Source organism: Platalea leucorodia (genome assembly GCF_965183815.1).
Source record: "Platalea leucorodia genome assembly, contig: HAP1_HAP1_SCAFFOLD_238, whole genome shotgun sequence".
Taxonomy (NCBI): domain Eukaryota; kingdom Metazoa; phylum Chordata; class Aves; order Pelecaniformes; family Threskiornithidae; genus Platalea; species Platalea leucorodia.
In genome coordinates this window covers 59,944-79,679 of record NW_028121327.1, presented here as the reverse complement: position 1 = coordinate 79,679, position 19,736 = coordinate 59,944, and the positions used below count along the sequence as shown (strand labels likewise).

At 53.0% G+C, this 19,736-nt stretch overlaps 2 protein-coding genes across 2 annotated transcripts; one reads left to right on the top strand and one right to left on the bottom strand.

Annotated features, from left to right (window-relative positions):
* Nucleotides 1-6,161: 6,161 nt before the first annotated feature.
* LOC309603905 (olfactory receptor 1G1-like) lies at nt 6,162-9,709 on the bottom strand (the record flags this gene model as incomplete). Its single annotated transcript, XM_082338787.1, has 3 exons — nt 6,162-6,437; nt 6,933-7,087; nt 9,637-9,709. Coding segments are annotated over 3 exons (504 nt in total), but the record flags the coding sequence as incomplete, so codon positions are not given.
* An 8,355-nt stretch (nt 9,710-18,064) lies between these two features.
* On the top strand, nt 18,065-18,853 carry LOC309603904 (olfactory receptor 14C36-like; the record flags this gene model as incomplete). The annotated part of the gene is made up of 1 exon (XM_082338786.1): nt 18,065-18,853. One exon carries the CDS (start codon nt 18,065-18,067, stop codon nt 18,851-18,853), a length of 789 nt encoding a protein of 262 aa, XP_082194912.1.
* Between the last annotated feature and the right edge of the window lie 883 nt (nt 18,854-19,736).

The window sequence follows — 19,736 nt, the reverse complement described above, 5'->3', positions numbered from 1 at the left end:
TCTCCCCATCTTTTAAATGCCTCCAGGGATGGAGACTCAATCACTTCCCTGGGCAGCCTGTTCCAATGCCTGACTACCCTTTTGGTGAAGAAATTTTTCCTAATATCCAACCTAAACCTCCCCTGGTGCAACTTGAGGCCTTTTCCTCTCATTCTATCACTTGTTCCTTGGGAGAAGAGACCAACCACCACCTGGCTACAGCCTCCTTTCAGGTAGCTGTAGAGAGCAATAAGGTCTCCCCTCAGCCTCCTTTTCTCCGGGCTAAACAACCCCAGCTCCCTCAACCGCTCCTCACCAGACTTGTTCTCTAGACCCTTCACCAGCTTTGTTGCCCTTCTTTGGACACACTCCAGCACCTCAATGTCCTTCTTGGAGTGAGGGGCCCAACACTGAACACAGGATTTGAGGTGTGGCCTCGCCAGTGCCGAGTACAAGGGGACGATCACTGCCCTGGTCGTGCTGGTCACACTATTCCTGATGCAAGCCAGAACGCTATTGGCCTTCTTGGCCACCTGGGCACACTGTTGGTCATATTCAGCTGGCTGTCGACCAGCACCCCCAGGTCCTTTCCTGCCAGGCAGCTCTCCAGCCACTCTTCCCCACACCTGTAGCGTTGCACGGGGTTGTTGTGACCCAAGTGCAGGACCTGGGACTGAGCCTTGTTGAACCTCACACAGTTGGCCCCGGCCCATCGATCCAGCCTGGCCAGGTCCCTCTGTAGGGCCTTCCTACCCTCCAGAAGATCAACACTCCCGCCCAACTTGGTGTCATCTGCAAACGTACTGAGGCTGCACTCAATCCCCTCGTCCAGGTTGTTGATAAAGATACTAAACAGAACCAGCCCTAATACTGAGCCCTGGGGAACACCACTGGTGACTGGCCACCAACTGGATTTAACTCCATTCACCACAACCCTCTGGGCCCGGCCATCCAGCCAGTTTTTTACCTAGTGAAGTGTATGCCCATCCAGGCCATAAGCATCCAGTTTCTGCAGCGGAATTCTGTGGGAAACGGTATCAAAGGCTTTACGAAAGTCCAGGCAGACAACATCCCCAGCCTTTTCCTCCTCCACTAAGCGGGTCCCCTTGTCATAGAAGGAGATCAGGTCAGTCAAGCAGGACCTGCCTTTCATAAACCCATGCTGACTGGGCCTGATCCCCTGGTTGTCCCATACGTGCTGCCTGATGGCACTCAGGATGATCTGCTCCATAGCCTTCCCCGGAACCGAGGTCAGGCTGACAGGCCTGTAGGCCCCGCATCCTCCTTCTGGCCTTTCATGTAGACGGGCATCACATTTGCTAACCTCCAGTCAGCTGGGACCTCCCCCGTTAGCCAGGACTGCTGATAGATGATGGAGAGTGGCTTGGTGAGCACCTCCGCCAGCTCCCTCAGTACCCTTGGGTGGATCCCATCCGGCCCCACAGACTTGTGCGTGTCTGAGTGGTGTAGCAGGTGGCTAACCATTTCCCCTTGGATTATGGGGGCTTCATTCTGCTCCCCGTCCCTGTCTTTCAGCTCAGGGGGCTGGGTACCCCCAGAACAACTGGTCTGACTATTAAAGACTGAGGCAAAGAAGGCATTAAGTACCTCAGCCTTTCCCCCATCCTTTGTCTCTGTGTTTCCCCCTGCATCCATTAAAGGATGGAGATTGTCCTTAGCCCTCCTTTTGTTGTTAATGTATTTGTGGAAACATATTTTTAATTCTCTTTTACAGCAGAAGCCAGATCAAGCTCCAGTTGGCCTTTGGCCCTCCTAATTTCCTCCCTGCATAACCTGTTTATCTTCCTCCTGGGCAACTTGCTCCCTTTTCCACCTCTGTGCAATGCCACCTGGTGCTTCAACTCTTCAGCCAGAATATCCCTGTTCATCCCTACCAGCCTCCAGCTAGGCCCTGCTCTACTCCCAGAATATCAGACTGATGAGTTACTGGGCTTTCATGTTGTTTTCCCCAGAGATCCAAGGGGGCTCCATGTAACTTGGCTCTCCAGGATCCTGCCAAGCAGGTCTTGAACAAGCTGAAATCTGCTCTCCTGCAGTCCAAGGCTGCAATTCTGCTGTTTGTCTTTTTTCTCTGCTGTCATCACTGCAGCCATGGCTGCCCTCAGCATTGACATCCTCATCCACTTCTGCCTTGTTTGCAAGTAAGAGAGTCCAGCCCTAGTCAGTCAGCAACTGCCTGTGTCAAAAAAGAGAGGGGCAAGGCAGGTGAAAGGGACCTGTCTCTGTGCTGCCTCTGAGGACACCTCTGTTAGAGCCATCTGACCAGCTGAAGCAGGCAGGAGGGCAGGCCATGCTCACGGACACCTTGCTCGGCCCTATCTCCTCTGGAGCAGACCTGTCAGGAAGCCGCATGTGGCTCCTTGCCTAGGCCTTCTTTGAGTCCCATGTTCTGCCCCTGATGCCCGGACACAACACGGGGATCATCTGCAGGCTTGCTTTGGCCACTCAACCTTCCCAAAAGTTGCACACGATATATTATAACCAACCAGAAGGTTTTTCATAGCGTGCTGCAAAAGAGTTCACAGTGTGTGCACTAGGGTATGGCCTGAGATGGGTGGGTGTGTCTGCAGAGCTTTCTGGGACAGCTTTCTGGGACAGCACGAGCATACTGCAGAGGTAATTGAACCTTGCTTGGTTTTATCCATGCTGGCAGGAGGTTGCCTTGGGCCAAAGCAGGCTCAGAACCAGACCTGAGAATTCAGCTTGGATGGGGTTCACCTGGAAAGAAGAGCCCAGGAGTGAGCTAATACCCAGGCTGTGTGTGGGCTGATCAGGTTCCTGGACAATGAAGGGAACCAGGTGATTTAAAGTGCTGTGAGCTTAAATTACACTGGGGAGGGTCAAGACCCCCTGTCAGCTGTAAGAGGAGCCTGAACAAGAACGAGTGGAAAGACACCCAGAGAGCCATTGTCTAAAGCAAGGTGAGACAGATCCCAGGTGGAGCCCGTGTGATATGGGACTGCACCTGAAAGAGAAACTCTTTGCTGTTCATGAACACTAGGAATGCATTTAATAGTTACAGGTGGCATTCAGCTTCCCTGATTCCCACAAACTATGTGTAGGAGCTTCAGGGTCCAGACCATGGCCTCTGAGGTGCTTAAAGTAGGATGCAATGCGCCTCAGGGGCAATGTAGAGCTGTCTGAGGCAGTGCCTCTCAGGCTCCGCTTGCAGTCAGTGGAGTGGAGATGTTCACCTGACTGGTCTTTGCTGGTCACATAAAACACAGGAGGAGTTGTGCCCCATAAACATCTGCTCTCTCATCTGCTGATAAGTTATCGGACAAGAGATCCTAGGATGATAAGATCATTGAGCTTCAGAGTAGACCTTGGGAGGTCTATAGAAAAACCCTCTGCTCAAAGCAGGGTCAGGTATATGGTCAGACCTGGTTTCTCAGGGCTTGGTCCACCTGGGCCTTGAAAACCTGCAAGGACGGAGGACTTCACAAGCTAGCAGGGTGACCAATGCTTGTTCCAGTGCTTGGCCAGCCTCCTGGTGAAAAAGGTGAGGCCCTCCTTGCTGTGAGGTGTGCCTCATCCATCCCTTCTTGTTGGGATCCCTTCTCACAGAGAAAGTGATCCAGCCCCCTGACCATCTTCAGGGCCCACTCCAGCTTGCCAACCCCTTTCCATTCTTGGGGTTCCCAAAACTGGACACAGTGTTCTGGATGTGGTCTAGCAAGTTCCACGTAGAGGGGAGGAGTCCCTCCCCTCCATCTCCTAGCCGTGCTCCTGGTCATACAGCCCAGGGTGCTGCTGGCCTCCCTTGCTGCCAGGGCACACGGCTGCCTCCTGTCCAGCTCCCTGCCCACCAAGACCTTTCCCACAGAGCTGCTCCCCAGCCAGGCAGCCCCCAGCCTGTGCCATTGCGGGGTTAGTCCCCTGCAGGGGCAGAAACTGGCATCTGTCCTTGTGGGATTTCATGAGGTTCCTGTCAGTACGTGCTCTCCTCCCCTCCTTGAGCCCTTTCACTGAGCAGAGGCCTGGGAGACCTTTTTAGCAAAGTCTAAGGCAAAGGCGGCGTTGAGTCACTCAGCCCCATCTGTCTGATGTTATGACACGCACCCGCCACCATCATTCAGCGGCATGTTCCTTGTTCAGCTTTTTACTGCAAACACAGTGACTGAAGCTCTTCATTTTGCTCTTGTTGTTGCCTGCAGCCCCTATCAGCTCCAGCTGAGCTTTGGTTTTCCTAAACACATACGTGCAACGCTTAGGTCATATTTCCTAAATTCCTCCTTCGTAGCCTGTCCCTGCTTCAACCCGCTGATCGTTGTGTTGTGGCTCCCATCTGTGACCCATCCCTGCAGCAGCACAGCCCCACTGCCCAACACGTGCCCCCAGGGCCCCCATCATCAGACACTGCGCAGGACAGGGTGTGTTTGGGCTGGGGAAACGTCCCCCACCAGAGTCCCCATGCCAGACTTCAGTGTGCATCCCCACCAGCCCTCCTTCTTTTGCAGCCCCCCAGTGCTCAGCCTCAGCCAAGCCCCAGCCGTGTCCCACACAAGGGTTTGGAGACAGCCCTGCCCCAGAGTCTGCCAAGGTCTGGTCAAGAAGAGAGGCCTGGCAGGGCTGGCTTTTCCCCCAACACAGAAATCAAGACCAGCAGGAGGAAGGAGATGGCCACAGAGCAAAATCACTGATAAACTGGGGTGAGTGGCCAGTGCTGGAAATGGCTGATGGGAGAGGCTGGTTGGCTGCTAAATGCCCTGGGGCACTTTCTTGATCTGTCCATGCCACCAAGGGCACAGACCAGTCTCTTCTCTCTTGCACCTGCATGTCTCACCTCCCTTCCAAGAGACTGGGCTCTGCAGCACGCGCCCACTGGAACATGTCCTCGCCCTGCATGGTCACACAGCTCAGCTAACATTGGTGTTGTCCTCTCCCGGGCACTTTTGAGCACAGTCCAACCTCTCCCCACCTCTTTCCATGTCCCCTGCCCACTCCCCAGCCCAGCAGAGCAGCCCAGCGTGGGCTGGCCCCACAGCAGTACCTGCCGCAGGGTGCTGCAGAGCTCTAGGCATTAACCCCCCAGCCCTGGCCTCTCTAAGGGCACAGCAGCTGCTGGGGGGAAGGGAGGGGTCTCAGCCTCCCCATCAGCCCCAGGGCTGGAGGCTCCCCATGGCATGAGTAAATGGGGGTCAGTGAAACTGCAAGACCCCTGGTCTCAGTTCCAGGAGACCCTCACCACAGACTGCCTTTGCTCTTTCAGCTCCAGCCCCTCTCCCCAGGCCAGAACAAGAGTCTTGGCCCAGCGACAGAGCAGCCTGCCTCGAGTGGGTGCTTGGAGAAAGAGATTTCTCTTTTTCATTGATGCTTCCCTGCAGGCACAGAAATGCTCCCTTGCTCTTCTCCGGAGTCACCCCTGCTCCTCAGAGAGCCTTTCTGCAGGCGAGCGTGTCTGTGCTGGCCTGGACGGCCATTCCTGGGTCCTCTCCATGCTCCCTGTAGGGCTCCAAGCTGGCAGTGCTGCTCTGCGGAGCAAGGGGGCTGCGGTGCACTAACCATACTGGTCAGGGTGGGGAGCAGACCCAGCTGGATGGGGATCGCTTCTGCTGAGCCCTTTTCCATCTTCCCTGATTGCTCAGTAGCCAAGGATGGGGCTGAGCAGGACTATGGGGTCTCTCTAATGGCACAAAAGATGAGGGAGAGCTGCACTAGATCCAGCCTGTGGGGTTTCCAAGAGGTCCATGGCCGTGGCTCCAGAGAAGCAGCAGCCCTGACTCAAAGGCAGCAGAGAGGGAGTGCCTGCCGAGGCAGCAAGGGCACCTCTGAGGGCCACAGAGCTGCTCCTCCATGCAGCATCAGGACTTTTGGCTCCTTTACCCCTTCTGCATGCTGGCACTGTGCCCCCAGCTCCAGAGCAGATTTGAAGAGATGGGAGCTCAGACAAATTCTTTTCCGCTGTTTTCTTTATTTATGCAAGGAGACTGGTTCTGTAGGCACAAGAAGACAGTAGCTCAGAAAAATAAAAGAGCTGAATGTCGAGAAGAAGTGGGATGAATAACACTATTTGCAATTAATATTATCACAGGTATAAAAAAGAAATACAAAATAAAGAAAAGAACAAAAGATCGTCGTGACTTTTCCTGAGGTACCCTGGGAGTTTTATAAGGATGATGGGTACCTTAAGGATGCTGAAATAGTATGTGTTCAAATACTTTCTTCAGGGCATCCTTGATCTCCTTGTTCCTCATGCTGTAGATGATGGGATTCACTGTTGGAAGCACCACTGAGTACAGAACTGCCAGCACCAGATCCAGGGACTGGAAGGAGATGGAGGGAGGCTTCAGGTAGGCAAAATAAGAGGTGCTGACGAAGAGGGAGACCACAGCCAGGTGAGGGAGGCACGTGGAAAAGGCTTTGTGCCGTCCCTGCTTAGAAGGGATCCTCAGCACGGCCCTGAAGATCTGCACGTAGGACAGGATGATGAAAACAAAACACCCAAAGAGCAAACAGGCACTAACCGCAAGAAGCCCAGCTTCCCTGACATAGAAGTGTGAGCAGGAGAGCTTGAGGATTTGCGGGATTTCACAGAAGAACTGGTTTATGGCATTGCCTTGGCAGAGGGGTAGTGAAAATGTATTGGCAGTGTGCAGCACAGCATGGAGAAAGCCACTGCCCCAGGCAGCTGCTGCCATGTGGACACAAGCTCTGCTGCCCAGGAGGGTCCCGTAGTGCAGGGGTTTGCAGATGGCAACATAGCGGTCATAGGCCATGACAGTGAGAAGAAAATACTCTGTTACGATCAGGAAGGGAAGCAGAAATATCTGCGCAACACATCCTGCGTAGGAGATGGCCCTGGTGTCCCACAGGGAATTAGACATTGAATTGGGGACAGTGGTGGAGATGAAGCCCAGATCGAGGAGGGAGAGGTTGAGGAGGAAGAAGTACATGGGGGTGCGGAGGCAGTGGTCACAGGCTACGGCGGTGATGATGAGGCCGTTGCCCAGGAGGGCAGCCAGGTAGATGCCCAGGAAGAGCCAGAAGTGCAAGAGCTGCAGCTCCCGTGTGTCTGCGAATGCCAAGAGGAGGAACTGGGTGATGGAGCTGCTGTTGGACATCTGATCCCTTTGTTCATGAGGTACTGCCAAAGGAGGAAAACACGCTCACAAGTTAGGACTGCTCTGAGCAAAGCTATTCCCATTCCCTGCCCCCTCCAGCTCGCCACCCCACCTCCCCAGCATACATTGCTTTTCTCCTCTCTTTCAGGACCTTAGTGCATCCCCCAAGTTGGAGCTCTGGTTTGTGCTGGCTGAGTCTGATGGGAGGAGCAGGGCTTTGCCCACAAACTCTGAACGAGTCATCCCTGGTCTACAGCACTGGGCACGTGGGAAAGTGGGTGACAGACATCAGGGCTTACACAAACCTAAGGACACAGCAGAATATTTTGGAAGTGGCTCTGATGCTGAGTAAACCTGGATGTGTTTTATCAAGCCAAAGGGCCAAGCTGGACAGACCAGCACTGAGAAGACCACATCCAGTTGGTGTCCATGGCCAGCAGCTCCAGGGAAGCAGTAGCCCTAACACACAGATTATATCTGTAACCCACTTGTACTATAGAGGAGCTGAGAGATGCTGCTCAGCATCTTCCAGCAGAACAACACTAGGGAAACTCCTGGATGTGCTAAAAATGCAGTGATGTGAGCAGAGCCAGCTCAGTCCTCAGCCCCACACACTGCACTGTCCAGAGCCCCACAGGTCAGAACAAACTGAGGGGCTTTGCTCCCATGGACACAGCTGCATCTCAGGACCTGCAGCATTGGTGTGTGAGCTGCACCTGAACTCGCCTTGTTCCCAGAGAGTCCAAGGGTAAGAACCAGGGAAGCATGGACAGGAGGGGAAGATGGAGAAATGCCTCAATGCTCTTGCCAAGGGAGCACTTGGGAGTTTATCCTCCTGGGGATGAACCTGCAGAGAATTCAACTCAGCTTGAGAACCCATGGCCTTGATGGCAGAAGCTCTGCTGGGTGGGAGAGGAGACCAAGGGGTTGCTCAACAGAAGGCATCTGCACTGCACAGGACGGCAGGGAGGTGCCAGAATCCCCTTCCCAAGACCTTTATGGTAGCAGTTCAGTCTCACTCCCTGCCCATGTCTCTGCTGCCTGGAGCTGTCCCTGCTGGCAGTTGCTTCTCTGTCTCCACATCTCCTCCCTGTCAGTGCTCACAGATGCCATCCCACCCGCTGTATGCTCAGCTGTGCAGACCCCTCCTGGAAGCAGGGCACTGCCCAGGGGCAGCTCGGAGGTTGCAGGCTCTGATGGGAATGTCAGACCAACCCTGACGAGGCTGAAAAGGTGCTACTGGTGCTGTCTGTAAGGCACAGGGTGTTGATTTCTGGTACTCCCGGGTTTATTCATCTCTAAGAGAAACAGATTTGGAGTTTAAGTGCCTCCTCCCAGAGATGTGAATTTCTATGTCCCATTGCCCATCCAGACAAGCAAGAGCAGAAGACAGAAAGAACATGATCCTACCTTTCAAGTAGGCACTGCCTTGATGTGCTTCTTGAAAAGCTCCCTTGGAATTATCCTGAGGATGATCTGAGGCTGTGAGCAACCCTGACCCATGCAGCACTCTCACGAAAGCAGAAGGATCCTGCCCTGTCGGGGGTCATTCCTTCCACGCACAGCTTCTCCCTGCAGTGCTGTGGGGAGCTCCCTGCTCTGGGACACAGCCCCTTGCGGCACAGGACCCTGCTCTGAAGGACAGCCCCGGGCACCCCTGGCTGTACACCGGGCTTCACAGCCCTGCAGCCGTCCCTGGCAGAAGGCAGCCATCATGCGCTGTCTGTGCAGGGAATCCCTGCTCTGGAGCACGTCCTCCTCCTCTATACCAGAGAGAGATCCCACAGGCTGTGGGCTATGGCAGCTTTATGAGATCCCTCCAGGAAGCTAATTTGCATTGCCCTGTACCCGGAGACTTACCGTGTCAAGGGCTGAGAAGATTCTTCCTCCATTGAGCTCTCAGCATCCTCCCACTCCTCACTGCCCTTAACCTCGCTCTGGCTGACGCGTCTCCCCTCAGTGCCTGCAGGCAGCACCCTCAGCCCTGCTGTGCTTTGCAGAGGAGCTGCTCCTGGGCAGAGCTCTCTCTCTGCACCAGTGCCCCATTGCCGTGAGTTCTCTCTGTCCCAGGAGCCCGGCCCAGCTCAGCAGAAAGGACCAACCCAAGGCGTTTTAATGACCCCTCTGGTGGGTTTGGGGCTGGGTCAAAGAACCTCAGGCACTGAGAAGAAGCTGAAGAAATCTCTCAACAAGTCAAAGTCAGATGAAAACTCCCTTATTGGAGCTTTAATGGGTCCCAGTGAGGGACATTACTGACAAAGCCTCCCTGGGGCTCATTAGAGCAGAAGACTGGAGACACTGATGACAGGTAGGCAAAGGCAAGGAAAAGGTGGCTCTGATGTTGAGTAAACGTGGATGTGTTATATTAAGCCAAAGGGCCAAGCCCTTACCCCCAGCCCCTGGGAAGGGAGATCCTGTCCCTCACACATTGCCCAGGGCTCTTCCTGGGGCAGTATGATGTGGGAATGTGCAATGTCAAGTGCAGGACTATGGTACGACACCTCCTAGGCTCCTGGGTATGGACAAGGAGGCCACGAGGCCCTGTTGAATTAAGGGTATGGTGTCTCCTCACAGGTATCAGTGGCAGAGACAACAGCCACAGCCAAAGTGATGAAGACCTTGGCTGCGCTGGGAGCTTTCAGCATTGCCACATTCCTCTGTCATCTCCACCACAGGCTGTCCTATGGCGTTGCATCACCCACGCCTCTTTCCCTGCAGGCTGCAGACTTTTACCCTGCTAACCCACCTTGCTCTCACCAGACCATCTTCCTTCCTTTACTGATATCTCTCTGTCCTCCCTAGCCGTTCCTTGAAACACAAAGCCTTGGGCTGATCCGGACTCCCTCAGGGTGACCTGTTCCACCACAGCGCTGCCCTTTGAGTGACATTTCTTCTTTCTCCTCTTGTCCAGTATGGACCTTCCAAGCTACAGTTTGTGGCATTATTTCTTTCACATGCTGTTTCCCACTATGAAGAAAAGCTCTGCCACCTCTGAAACTACCCTTCAGGTGCTCTCAGGCTACTCCTCTACTGCCCTGAGCATGTCTGTCTCTGCCACTGGGCCAAAGATGCCCAGGTCCCTCAGCCACTGCACAGAGGTCGTCTGCACTAAGTCCCCACCCTAGCTTACCTCCACTGGACACTCTCCTGTTCCTCCCTACTTCTCCAACATGGGGAGCTGCACAGTGCAACGCACCCATGTGTGTGGGGCCACACCAGTGCTGAATCAAACAGGATGATAACTCAAGTTGTGTGAGTGGTCCACGCTCCTCCTAATGCATCCCCATATGCAGCTGGCTTTGTCCATGGTGTGCACACACCACTGGCTCACATGGTGTCCCTTGTAGTGCCCAGGCCCTTCTCGTCAGGGTTACGGCTCAGCATGTCAGGTCCCAGGTGACCCTGATGTACAGGGTTATTATTCCCCCCGATGCAGGACTGGACACTTCTCCTTGAGACATTTACAGACGTTTCTGTTGACCACATCCCAGAGTTTCTGAAGGTCCCCCTGGACTGGAGCTCCCTTTGCTCAGCTGTTACTCTTTCCACGCAGATGGCTCATCCTTGTTGGGGTGTCTCTTAACAGGGTAACAGCACGGGGAGTTGCAGGGCACTAGAAATATCACCTTCTGGAGAAACTGGGCGGGTCTGGTACTGATAAGACCATGGGTCTGGACCTGGAGGGGAAGTTGCCCTGATGTGAGAGAGCAGCATGGAGCTCTGCTTGGGGATGTACTATGAGTCAGCTGAGAGCTGAGGGGTGAGAAGAACATGGGCAACACCATGGTGGGTGGATGTCTGCTCCAGACCTCTTGATCAGGAGGATGATTTAGGTAAGGCCTTCTTCAAACAACTGCAAGGAGCATCATGTTTGAAGACCCTGGTCTTCATGGGGGACTTAAACTATCCCAATATCTGCTGAAGAGGCAACATAGCGAGGTGCAAACCACCCAGAATATTTTTGGAGCTCATTGATGACATCTTCATGACAAGAGTGACTGAGGAGCCCGTGAGGTGAGGTCCCCTCTGGGACTTCACACTTACAAACAAGGAAGAGCTGGTCACGAACATAAAAGTCAGGGATGAGAAGGTAGAGTTGAGGCTCCTGAGAGAAGGGAGCAGGGCCAAGAACAGGACTTCAGGAGAGCAGGCTTTGTCCTGCTGAGGGACCTGCTTGGAAGGATCCCATGGGATAGGGCCCTGCAGGGAAGAGGGGTGCAGAGAGCTCTTTGATGGTCAAGAATCTCCTCTTCAAGCTCCAGAATGGTCCACCCTGACATGCCAGAAGTAAAGCAAAGGTGGCAGGAGGCTGGTGTGGATGAAAAAGGAGCTTGTGGCAAAAAGCAAGCATGAAGAGGAAGCACAGGGAAGGTGGAAGATGGCTGCCTTCCGACCCCAATGATCTGCCGTGCCGGCCTGTGAGTGTGTTCCCCTCGAGATACTCAGGCATGGCGGTAGTGAACTGTGGATCTTGTTTGGCAGCATAGAGTTGATTTTTGTAATAATGGAAGGCAAAGTATAGTGAAGAGGTCACCGTTAGATGAATTGTTGCAACACTGGCAATGTATTGATGAGATGGCCAAGTTGAGCTCTTTACATTCCAGAATCTGCAAAAATCAGAGAGAAGTTTCCCCTTCAGGTTGGAAACTGAGGAAAAATCTCACAGGACACAGGCGAGTTCTAGCAGAGAGGGGGGCATCAGAGAAAAAGTCATGAAGGTCATGGAATGCCCAAAAAGGCAAAGTGAGCACCTGGTAAGTCCTCAGGATAAGTTCCTCAGGAAGAAGTACAAGGGGCTGTGAAGGCTTGAGTCCTCCACTGTGATGAGCACCATCAGGCCATTCCTTATGAGGACCATGAGGCAGATGATCAGGAAGAGCGTGAAGCGCAAGCTGGTTGGTGTGATCAGAAAAAGACATCCAAGTCCAGCACTGTGATTTCTCATGCAACTTCTTGGGGTCATTTTCTTCACATCAAATAATCCAAACAGGCTGTTAGAGGATGGCGTTGGCTCATCCACCATCACATACACCTCACCTCAAGCACAGAATCATAGAATCACAGGATGGTTTGTGTTGGAAGAGACCTTTAAAGCTCATCTAGTCAACCCCGCCCCCGTCATGGCTGTAGTGGGTTGATCCTGGCTGGATGCCAGGTACCCACCAAGCCACTCTATCACTCCCCCTCCTCAGCTGGACAGGGGAGGGAAAATATAACGACAGGCTATAAGCTTGCGGGTCAAGAAAAGGACAGGGAGAGATCACTCACCAAATACCATCATGGGCAAAACAGACTCAGCTTGGGGAAGTTAATTTGATTTATTGTCAATCAAATCAGAGTACAGTAATGAGAAATAAAATCAAATCTTAAAACACCTTCCCCCCACCCCTCCCTTCTTCCCAGGCTCAACTTCACTCCTGATTTTCTCTACATTCTCCCCCATGAGCAGCACAGGGGGATGGAGAATGGGGATTGTGGTCAGCTCGTCACACGTTTTCTCTGCCACTCCTTCCTCCTCACACTCTTCCCCTGCTCCAGCATGGGGTCCCTCCCACGGGAGACAGTCCTACATGAGCTTCTGCAACATGAGTCCTTCCCACAGGCTGCAGTCCTTCATGAACTGCTCCAGCATGGGTGCTTTCAACGGGATGCAGTCCTTGAGGAACAGACTGCTCCAGCGTGGGTCCCCCACAGGGTCACAGGTCCTGCCAGCAAACCTCCTCCAGAGCGGGCTCCTCTCTCCACGGGTTCACAGGTCCTGCCAGGAGCATACGCCAGCGTTGGCTCTCCACAGGGTCACAGCCTCCTTCAGGCATCCACCTGCTCCAGCACAGGGTCCTCCACAGGCTGCAGGTGGACATCTGCTCCGCCGTTAACCTCCATGGGCTGCAAGGGGACAAGTTGATTCACCATGGTCTTCCCCACAGGTTGCAGGGGAATCTCTGCTCTGGGGCCTGGAGCACCTCCTCCCCTCCTTCTTCACTGACCTTGGTGTCTGCAGAGTTGTTCCTCTCACATTTTCTCACTCCTCTCTTCCAGCTGCTGTTGTGCAGCAGCTTTTTCCCCTTCTTAAATGTGTTATCACAGAGGCGCTACCACCATTGCTGATTGGCTCAGCTTTGGCCAGCAGCAGGTCTGTCTTGGAGCTGGCTGGCATTGGCTGTATTGGAGATGGGGGAAACTTCCGGCATCTTCTCACAGAAGCCAACGCTATAGCTCCCCAGCTATCAAAACCTTGCCACAGAAACCCAATACAGATGGAGACAGACTTTTTAATAGGGTCTAGCGACAGGACAAGGGGTAATGGTTTTAAAGTAAAAGAGGGGAGATTCAGACTAGATATAAGGAAGAAATTTTTTACAACGAGGGTCGTGAAACACTGGAAGCCCTGTAGCCCCCCTGCTACCAAAACCTTGCCACACAATTCCAATACAATGTCAAGGGACATCTTTCGCTACATCAGGTTGCTCAAAGCCCCATTCAACCTGACCTTGAACACTTCCAATGGTGGGACATCCACAGCTTCTCTGGGAAACCTGTTCCAGTGTCTCACCACCCTCATCGTAAAAAGTGTCTTCCTTATATCTAATCTAAACCTAACCTTTTTCAGTTTAAAACCATTCCCTTTGTTCTCTCACTGCAGGCCCTGGTAGAAATTCTCTCTCCCTGTTTCCTGTAACCCCCCTTTATATATGGAAAGGCCATGAGAAGGTATCCCCAGACCCTTCTCTTCTCCAGCCTGAACAACCCCAGCTCTCTCAGCCTTTCTTCACAGGAGAGGTGTTCCAGCCCTTGGATCACTTTCATGCTCATCTTCTGGACCTGCTCCAATGGGTCCATGCCTTTCTTGCACTGGGGATCCCAGAGCTGGACACAGTACTCCAGGTGGAGTCTCACGAGAGCGGAGTAGAGGGGGAGAATCACCTCCCTCGACCTGCTGGCCACGCTTCTTTGATGCAACCCAGGATACAACTGACTTTCTGGGCTGCAAGTGCACATTGCCGACCCATGTCCAATTGTTCATCCACTAATATCCCCAAGTCCTTCTCTGCAGAGCTCCCCTCAATCTATCCATCCCCCAGTCTGTATTGATACTGGGGATTGCCCCAACCCAGGTGCGGGACCTTGCACTTGGCCTTGTTGAACTTTATGAGCTTCACATGGGCCTGCTCTTCCAGCCTGTCAAGGTCCCTCTCAATGACGTCTTCCCTCTAGTGAATCAGCTGCACCACTCAGCTTGGTATCATCTGCAAACTTGCTGAGGGAGCACTCATTTGCACTGTGTATATCGTTGATGAAGATATTAAACAGTATTGGTCCCAGTACGGACCCTTGAGGGACACCGCTTGTTACAGATTACTACGTGCACATTGAGCCATGGACACCACCATCCAGCATATCCCTTATCTATCTAATAGTCCATCCATCAGGTCCATATCTCTCCAATTTAGTGGCAAGAATGTTGTGGGGGACCGTGTCAAAGGCCTTACAGAACTCCGGATAGATATCATCCGTAGCTCTTCCCGTTGATGCAGTCACTCCATTACAGACGGTCACTAGATTAGTCGGGCACCATTTGCCCTTGGTGAAGCCATGATGGCTGTCTAATCACCTCCCTGTCTTCCGTATGTTTTGGCAGATCTTCCAGGAGGATCTGCTCCATGATCTTACCCAACACAGAAGTGAGAATGACTGGTTGGTAGTTCCCAGGGTCCTCCTTTTTACCAGTTTTTAAAAATGGGTGTGATATTCCCTTTTCCCATTCACCGGGGACTTCGCCTGACTGCTATGACTTTTCAAATATGATGGAGATTGGCTTGGCAACTACATCAGCCAATTCCCTCAGGACTCCGTGATGCATCTCGTTGGATCTCATGGACTTAAGTATGTTCAGGTACCTCAGGTGGTCTTGAACCTCCTACAATGGGAAGGACTTCATTCCCTCAGTCCCTGCTTTGAGTTTCAGGGACTTCACAGAGGTGGGAAGAGTGAGGGCCAGTGAAAACTAAGGCAAAAAAATTCTATCATCTCAGCCTTCTCCGTGTCAGTTGGTGCTAGTTGTCCTGTTTTATTTGGGGGACGGCGGGGGGGGTTGGTCGTGGAGAAGGGGAAGGGGAAAGGACAATACATTTTCTTTAATCTTTCTTTTCTGATCAACATATCTGTAGAAACCCTTCTTATTATTCTCCACGCCTCTTGCCCAATGCACCTCCAACTGTGCCTTAGATTTTCTGATCCTATTCCTACACATCCAGGAAGCATCCCTACCTTCTTCTAAGGATACACATCCCTGTTTCCACTGCCTGTGCATTTCATTCTTACACTTTTGTTTGACCAGGAGGTCTTTACTGAGCCATGCCAGTCTCCTGCCTTTCTTGCCTGATTTCTTACACATCGGAATCAAGAGCTCTTTTGTGCCAAGAAAGATTTCCTTAAAGAGCTGCCAGCTCTGTTCAGTCCTGTATCCCTGAGGGCAGTGTCCCAGGGCCTCCTATCCACTAACTCCTTAAACAATCAAACATTTGGCCTCCTAAAATTCAGGGTCTTGACCTTACTCTTTGCCTAGCCCATATCCTTTGAGATCGTGAATTACACCAGGGCATGATCACTGCAGCCCAGGCTGCCATCAGTCTTCGCATCCTTAAGTAGTTCATCTGTGTTGGTAAGCAACAGGTCTTGTAACACATCGCCTCTGCTCTGGATGTCTACCACCTGGCCTAAGAAATTATCCTCAACGCACTCCAAGAGTCTCCTGGACCACTTACAGCTCACTGTGCCACTTTTCTAGCAGATGTGCAGGGGATTGAAGTCCTCCAGCAGGATCAGAGCCTGCGAGTGCGATGCTTCCTGTAATTGAAGTACAAACGCTTCATCAACAATCTCCTCTTGGTCGGGTGGCCTGTAGTAAACACCAGCCACGAGGTTTCCTTTCTTGGCTTAGCCCCTAATTTTTGCGCATAACCTCTCAACCTGTTCATCGCTGTTTTTCAAAGACAGCTCTGTGCAGTACTAACAAATTAGGGTCAGGTCAGTTGTCCTAAATGTGGGCATCTTCTTTCATTTCTGTTGGTGAAGGGGGTTCCCCACCAGCCTATAAGAAGATGTTCCCAGGTGCTGCCCTGTCGCTATGAACTGCTCCATTAGAGCTTGCAGTTACCTTCAGGTATCTTGGACCACCTCCTGAACCTCAAATTTCACCAGGTGTTTGTGTCTGAGGAGCTCACTGCACCCTCCAGCTTCATTAATTAGCATCAGAGCTGAGACAAGGAGCTCACATGCAGGTGGCCATTTGGTGCACACCTGAACTGAGGCAAGAGGAATCCCACCTCCTGTGGGACTGTGGAAGGCATGGAGGGAAGCTGAGTCCCCCTCTAGCCCTAGGAGACCCAGAGTGAGATGCCTGCATTGCCTCAGCCAAATCCCTTCCCTCAGCAGGGGTAAAGGAGATCTGTCACTGCCTGGGTGTCCTGTCTAACACTGTGACAAGAAGAAGTGATTCTTAGACATAAATCTTTTTCTGAGAGGAGAAATGCCACTGCTGGGAGTAAGTGTCTCCCCCCAGCTAAGGGAGGGAACATCAGTGATTCCTTCAGGCTGTTTCACAGCAGGTTCCCCTGGAGCCCAGAGACACCTGGAGGGAGCCCAGAGGGGGCAGAGAAAGTGCTGCCTTGGGCTGGTCCTCAGCTCCTGAGCTGGGCCGGGCTCCTGGGACAGAGAGAGACAACTCTGCCCAGGAGCAGCTCCTCTGCAAAGCACAGCAGGGCTGAGGGCACTGCCTGCAGGGACAAAGAGAGAGGAGTGAAGCAGAGAGAGCTTAAAGGCAGTTTGGAATGGGGGAATGCTGAGAGCTGACTGGGGGAGAAATCTTCACAGCCCTCTACATGGTAAGTCTCTGGGTAAAGGGAAGTGAAGCTGTGGTTCCTGGAGGGATCTCCTGAAGCTGGTACATCACACAGCCTGTAGAATCTTTAAGAAGAACACTCACAGGTTTCCTAGTGTAGAGGAGAAGGAGGACATGCTCCTGAGCAGGGATTCCCTGCTGCACCATCAAAGGGACAGGGCATGATGGCTGCCTTCTCCCAGGAACAGCTGCAGAGGTGTAAATCCAGGTGTGCAGCTGGAGGTGCCCAGGGCAGTCCTTCAGAGCAGGGTCCCTATGTCCCCAGGGGGCTGTGTGCTGGGGCAGGGACTCTGCCCCCTGCCAGGGTCAGCACTCAGCCTGCCCGGGGAGCTCCCCATGGCACTGCAGGGAGAAGCTGTGGGTGGAAGCAGTCGCTCCCAGCAGGGCAGTGCCGGGTTTTTGTGCTGTTGAGAGGCTGCTGCATGGGTCCAGAGTGCTCTCAGATCCAGATCACCCCCAGAATGCTTCTGAGGTGACTTTTCAAGCGGAAAGTTTATGTGGGGGTTACCTGAAAGTGAAGGAGACTGTGCTTTGAGTTTTCTACTCTTGGTTAGCTGGGTGATGAATGAGAAATCAAAATGAGTGCAGTAAAAATGCTGACAATTTTTGCTCCAAAAGAACACTCCCCTGGTAAACTTACGAGTGGGTAATATCTGACCTAAATTCTGAGCAGGAAAGCTTATTCCCCTCCCTGCTGCACTGTATGGCAGGACTGCATACTCTGAAGCACACAGCAGATCCCCTGCTCCTCATGGCACATTCAAACAGACAACAAAGGAACTCCAGAAAAGGAGCTGAACAAAGACGTTACCAAGGAATAAGACAATTGGAGCATTTCTGTGAGAAACATTGAGTTTTATGCCAAGGTGTTTGTCCTAACCTGTCAATGACTTCTCTTCCTTGGACAGGTCCCTGTGCCCAGAGACAGCAGATGTCCAACAGCAGTTCCATCACCCAGTTCCTCCTCTTGGCATTCACAGACACGGGGGAACTGCAGCTCTTGCACTTCTGGCTCTTCCTGGGCATCTGCCTGGCTGCCCTCCTCGGCAACGGCCTCATCATCACCGCCGTAGCCTGCGACCACCGCCTCCACACCCCCATGTACTTCTTCCTCCTCAACCTCTCTCTCCTCGACCTGGGCTCCATCTCCACCATTGTCCCCAAAGCCATGGCCAACTCGCTCTGGGACACCAGAGCCGTCACTTTCTGGGGATGTGCTGCTCAAGTCTTTTGGTTTCTCTTTTTAGTTGTAGCGGAGTATTTTCTTCTCACTGTCATGGCCTATGATCGCTACGTTGCCATCTGCAAACCCCTGCACTACGGGACCCTCCTGGGCAGCAGAGCTCGTGTCCACATGGCAGCAGCTGCCTGGGGCAGTGGCTTTCTCCACGCTGTGCTGCACACTGCTAATACATTTTCACTACCACTCTGCCAAGGCAATGCCCTGGACCAGTTCTTCTGTGAAATCCCACAGATCCTCAAGTTCTCCTGCTCACACTTCTATGTCAGGGAAGCTGGGCTTCTTGCGGTTAGCGCTTTTCTCTCTTTGGGCTGTTTTGGTTTTATCCTGCTGTCCTACGTGCAGATCTTCAGGGCCGTGCTGAGGATGGCCCCTGAGCAGGGACGGCACAAAGCCTTTTCCATGTGCCTCCCTCACCTGGCCGTGGTCTCCCTGTTTATCAGCACTGCGGTGTTTTCCTACCTGAAGCCTCCCTCCATCTCCTCCCCATGCTTGGACCTGGTGCTGGCAGTTCTGTACTCGGTGGTGCCTCCAGCAGTGAACCCCCTCATCTACGGCATGAGGAACCAAGAGCTCAAGGATGCCCTGAGGAAATTGATTAGACATTTTTTCAGCCGCCATAGACTGCGTACCTTCCTCTGCAAATGACTGCCAGTGTATGTTGTGACAGGCCAAGCCTGTCATTCCTTCTCTTTTTTTCCCTTCTTTTTTTCTTTTTTCCATTTCTGATGATGTTGTCTGCAATGAAATGTCATTATTCATCCCCTCCTACTTAAGAATCCACCTGTCTTGTGTGATCCAGTGACTTTGTGTAAATGGGGAGTCAGCATCTCTGTGTGTTTAAGCAAAATAAATGAACCTGCAGCAACTTCTCTGTCTGAGATCCATCATCATCAGACCATGAATGAAAAGGAAATGAAAAGACCTTTCTGGCTGCAGCAGCTTGGGGCAGGCCACTCTGTCACTGGGGCAGCAGGAGCTGCTTGAGGACCCTCGGCCTGGGCTCTTGTGCTGGCCTGGGGAGAGGGGATGGCCCAGAGGGGCTGCAGACCTCTCAGAATATCCTGGAGAGGAGGTCACTGGGTCCAATGGACCACCACAGGTGTCCCCCATCTCTGGGGCTGAGCCTTCTCTGTCCCCCAGGAGCTGCTGTGCCCTTCAGAGGGGCCGGGGCTGTGGGGTGAGTACCCAGAGCTCTGCAGCAGCCTGCAGTGCATGCTGCCGCGGGGCCAGCCCAGGCTGAGCAGTGCTAGGAATTGGGCAGGGAAGGCGGAAGAGCTTGGAGGGAGCCGGGTTGTGCTGGAAAGTGCCCAGGTGTGCTAAACATCAGTGTATAGCTTGTACTGTGTGACCATGCAGGGTGAGGTCTCATACCAGGGGTTTGTGGTGCCGAGCCAGGGGTTGTGGAAGGGATCAAAGACAACAGGTGCAGGAGAGAGGAGGCCAGTCTGTGCCCTTTATGTGTGGACAAACCGGGAAGGTGGCCCAGAGCCTTTGTCACCCCCCAGCCTCTCTCACCAGCCCTTTCCAG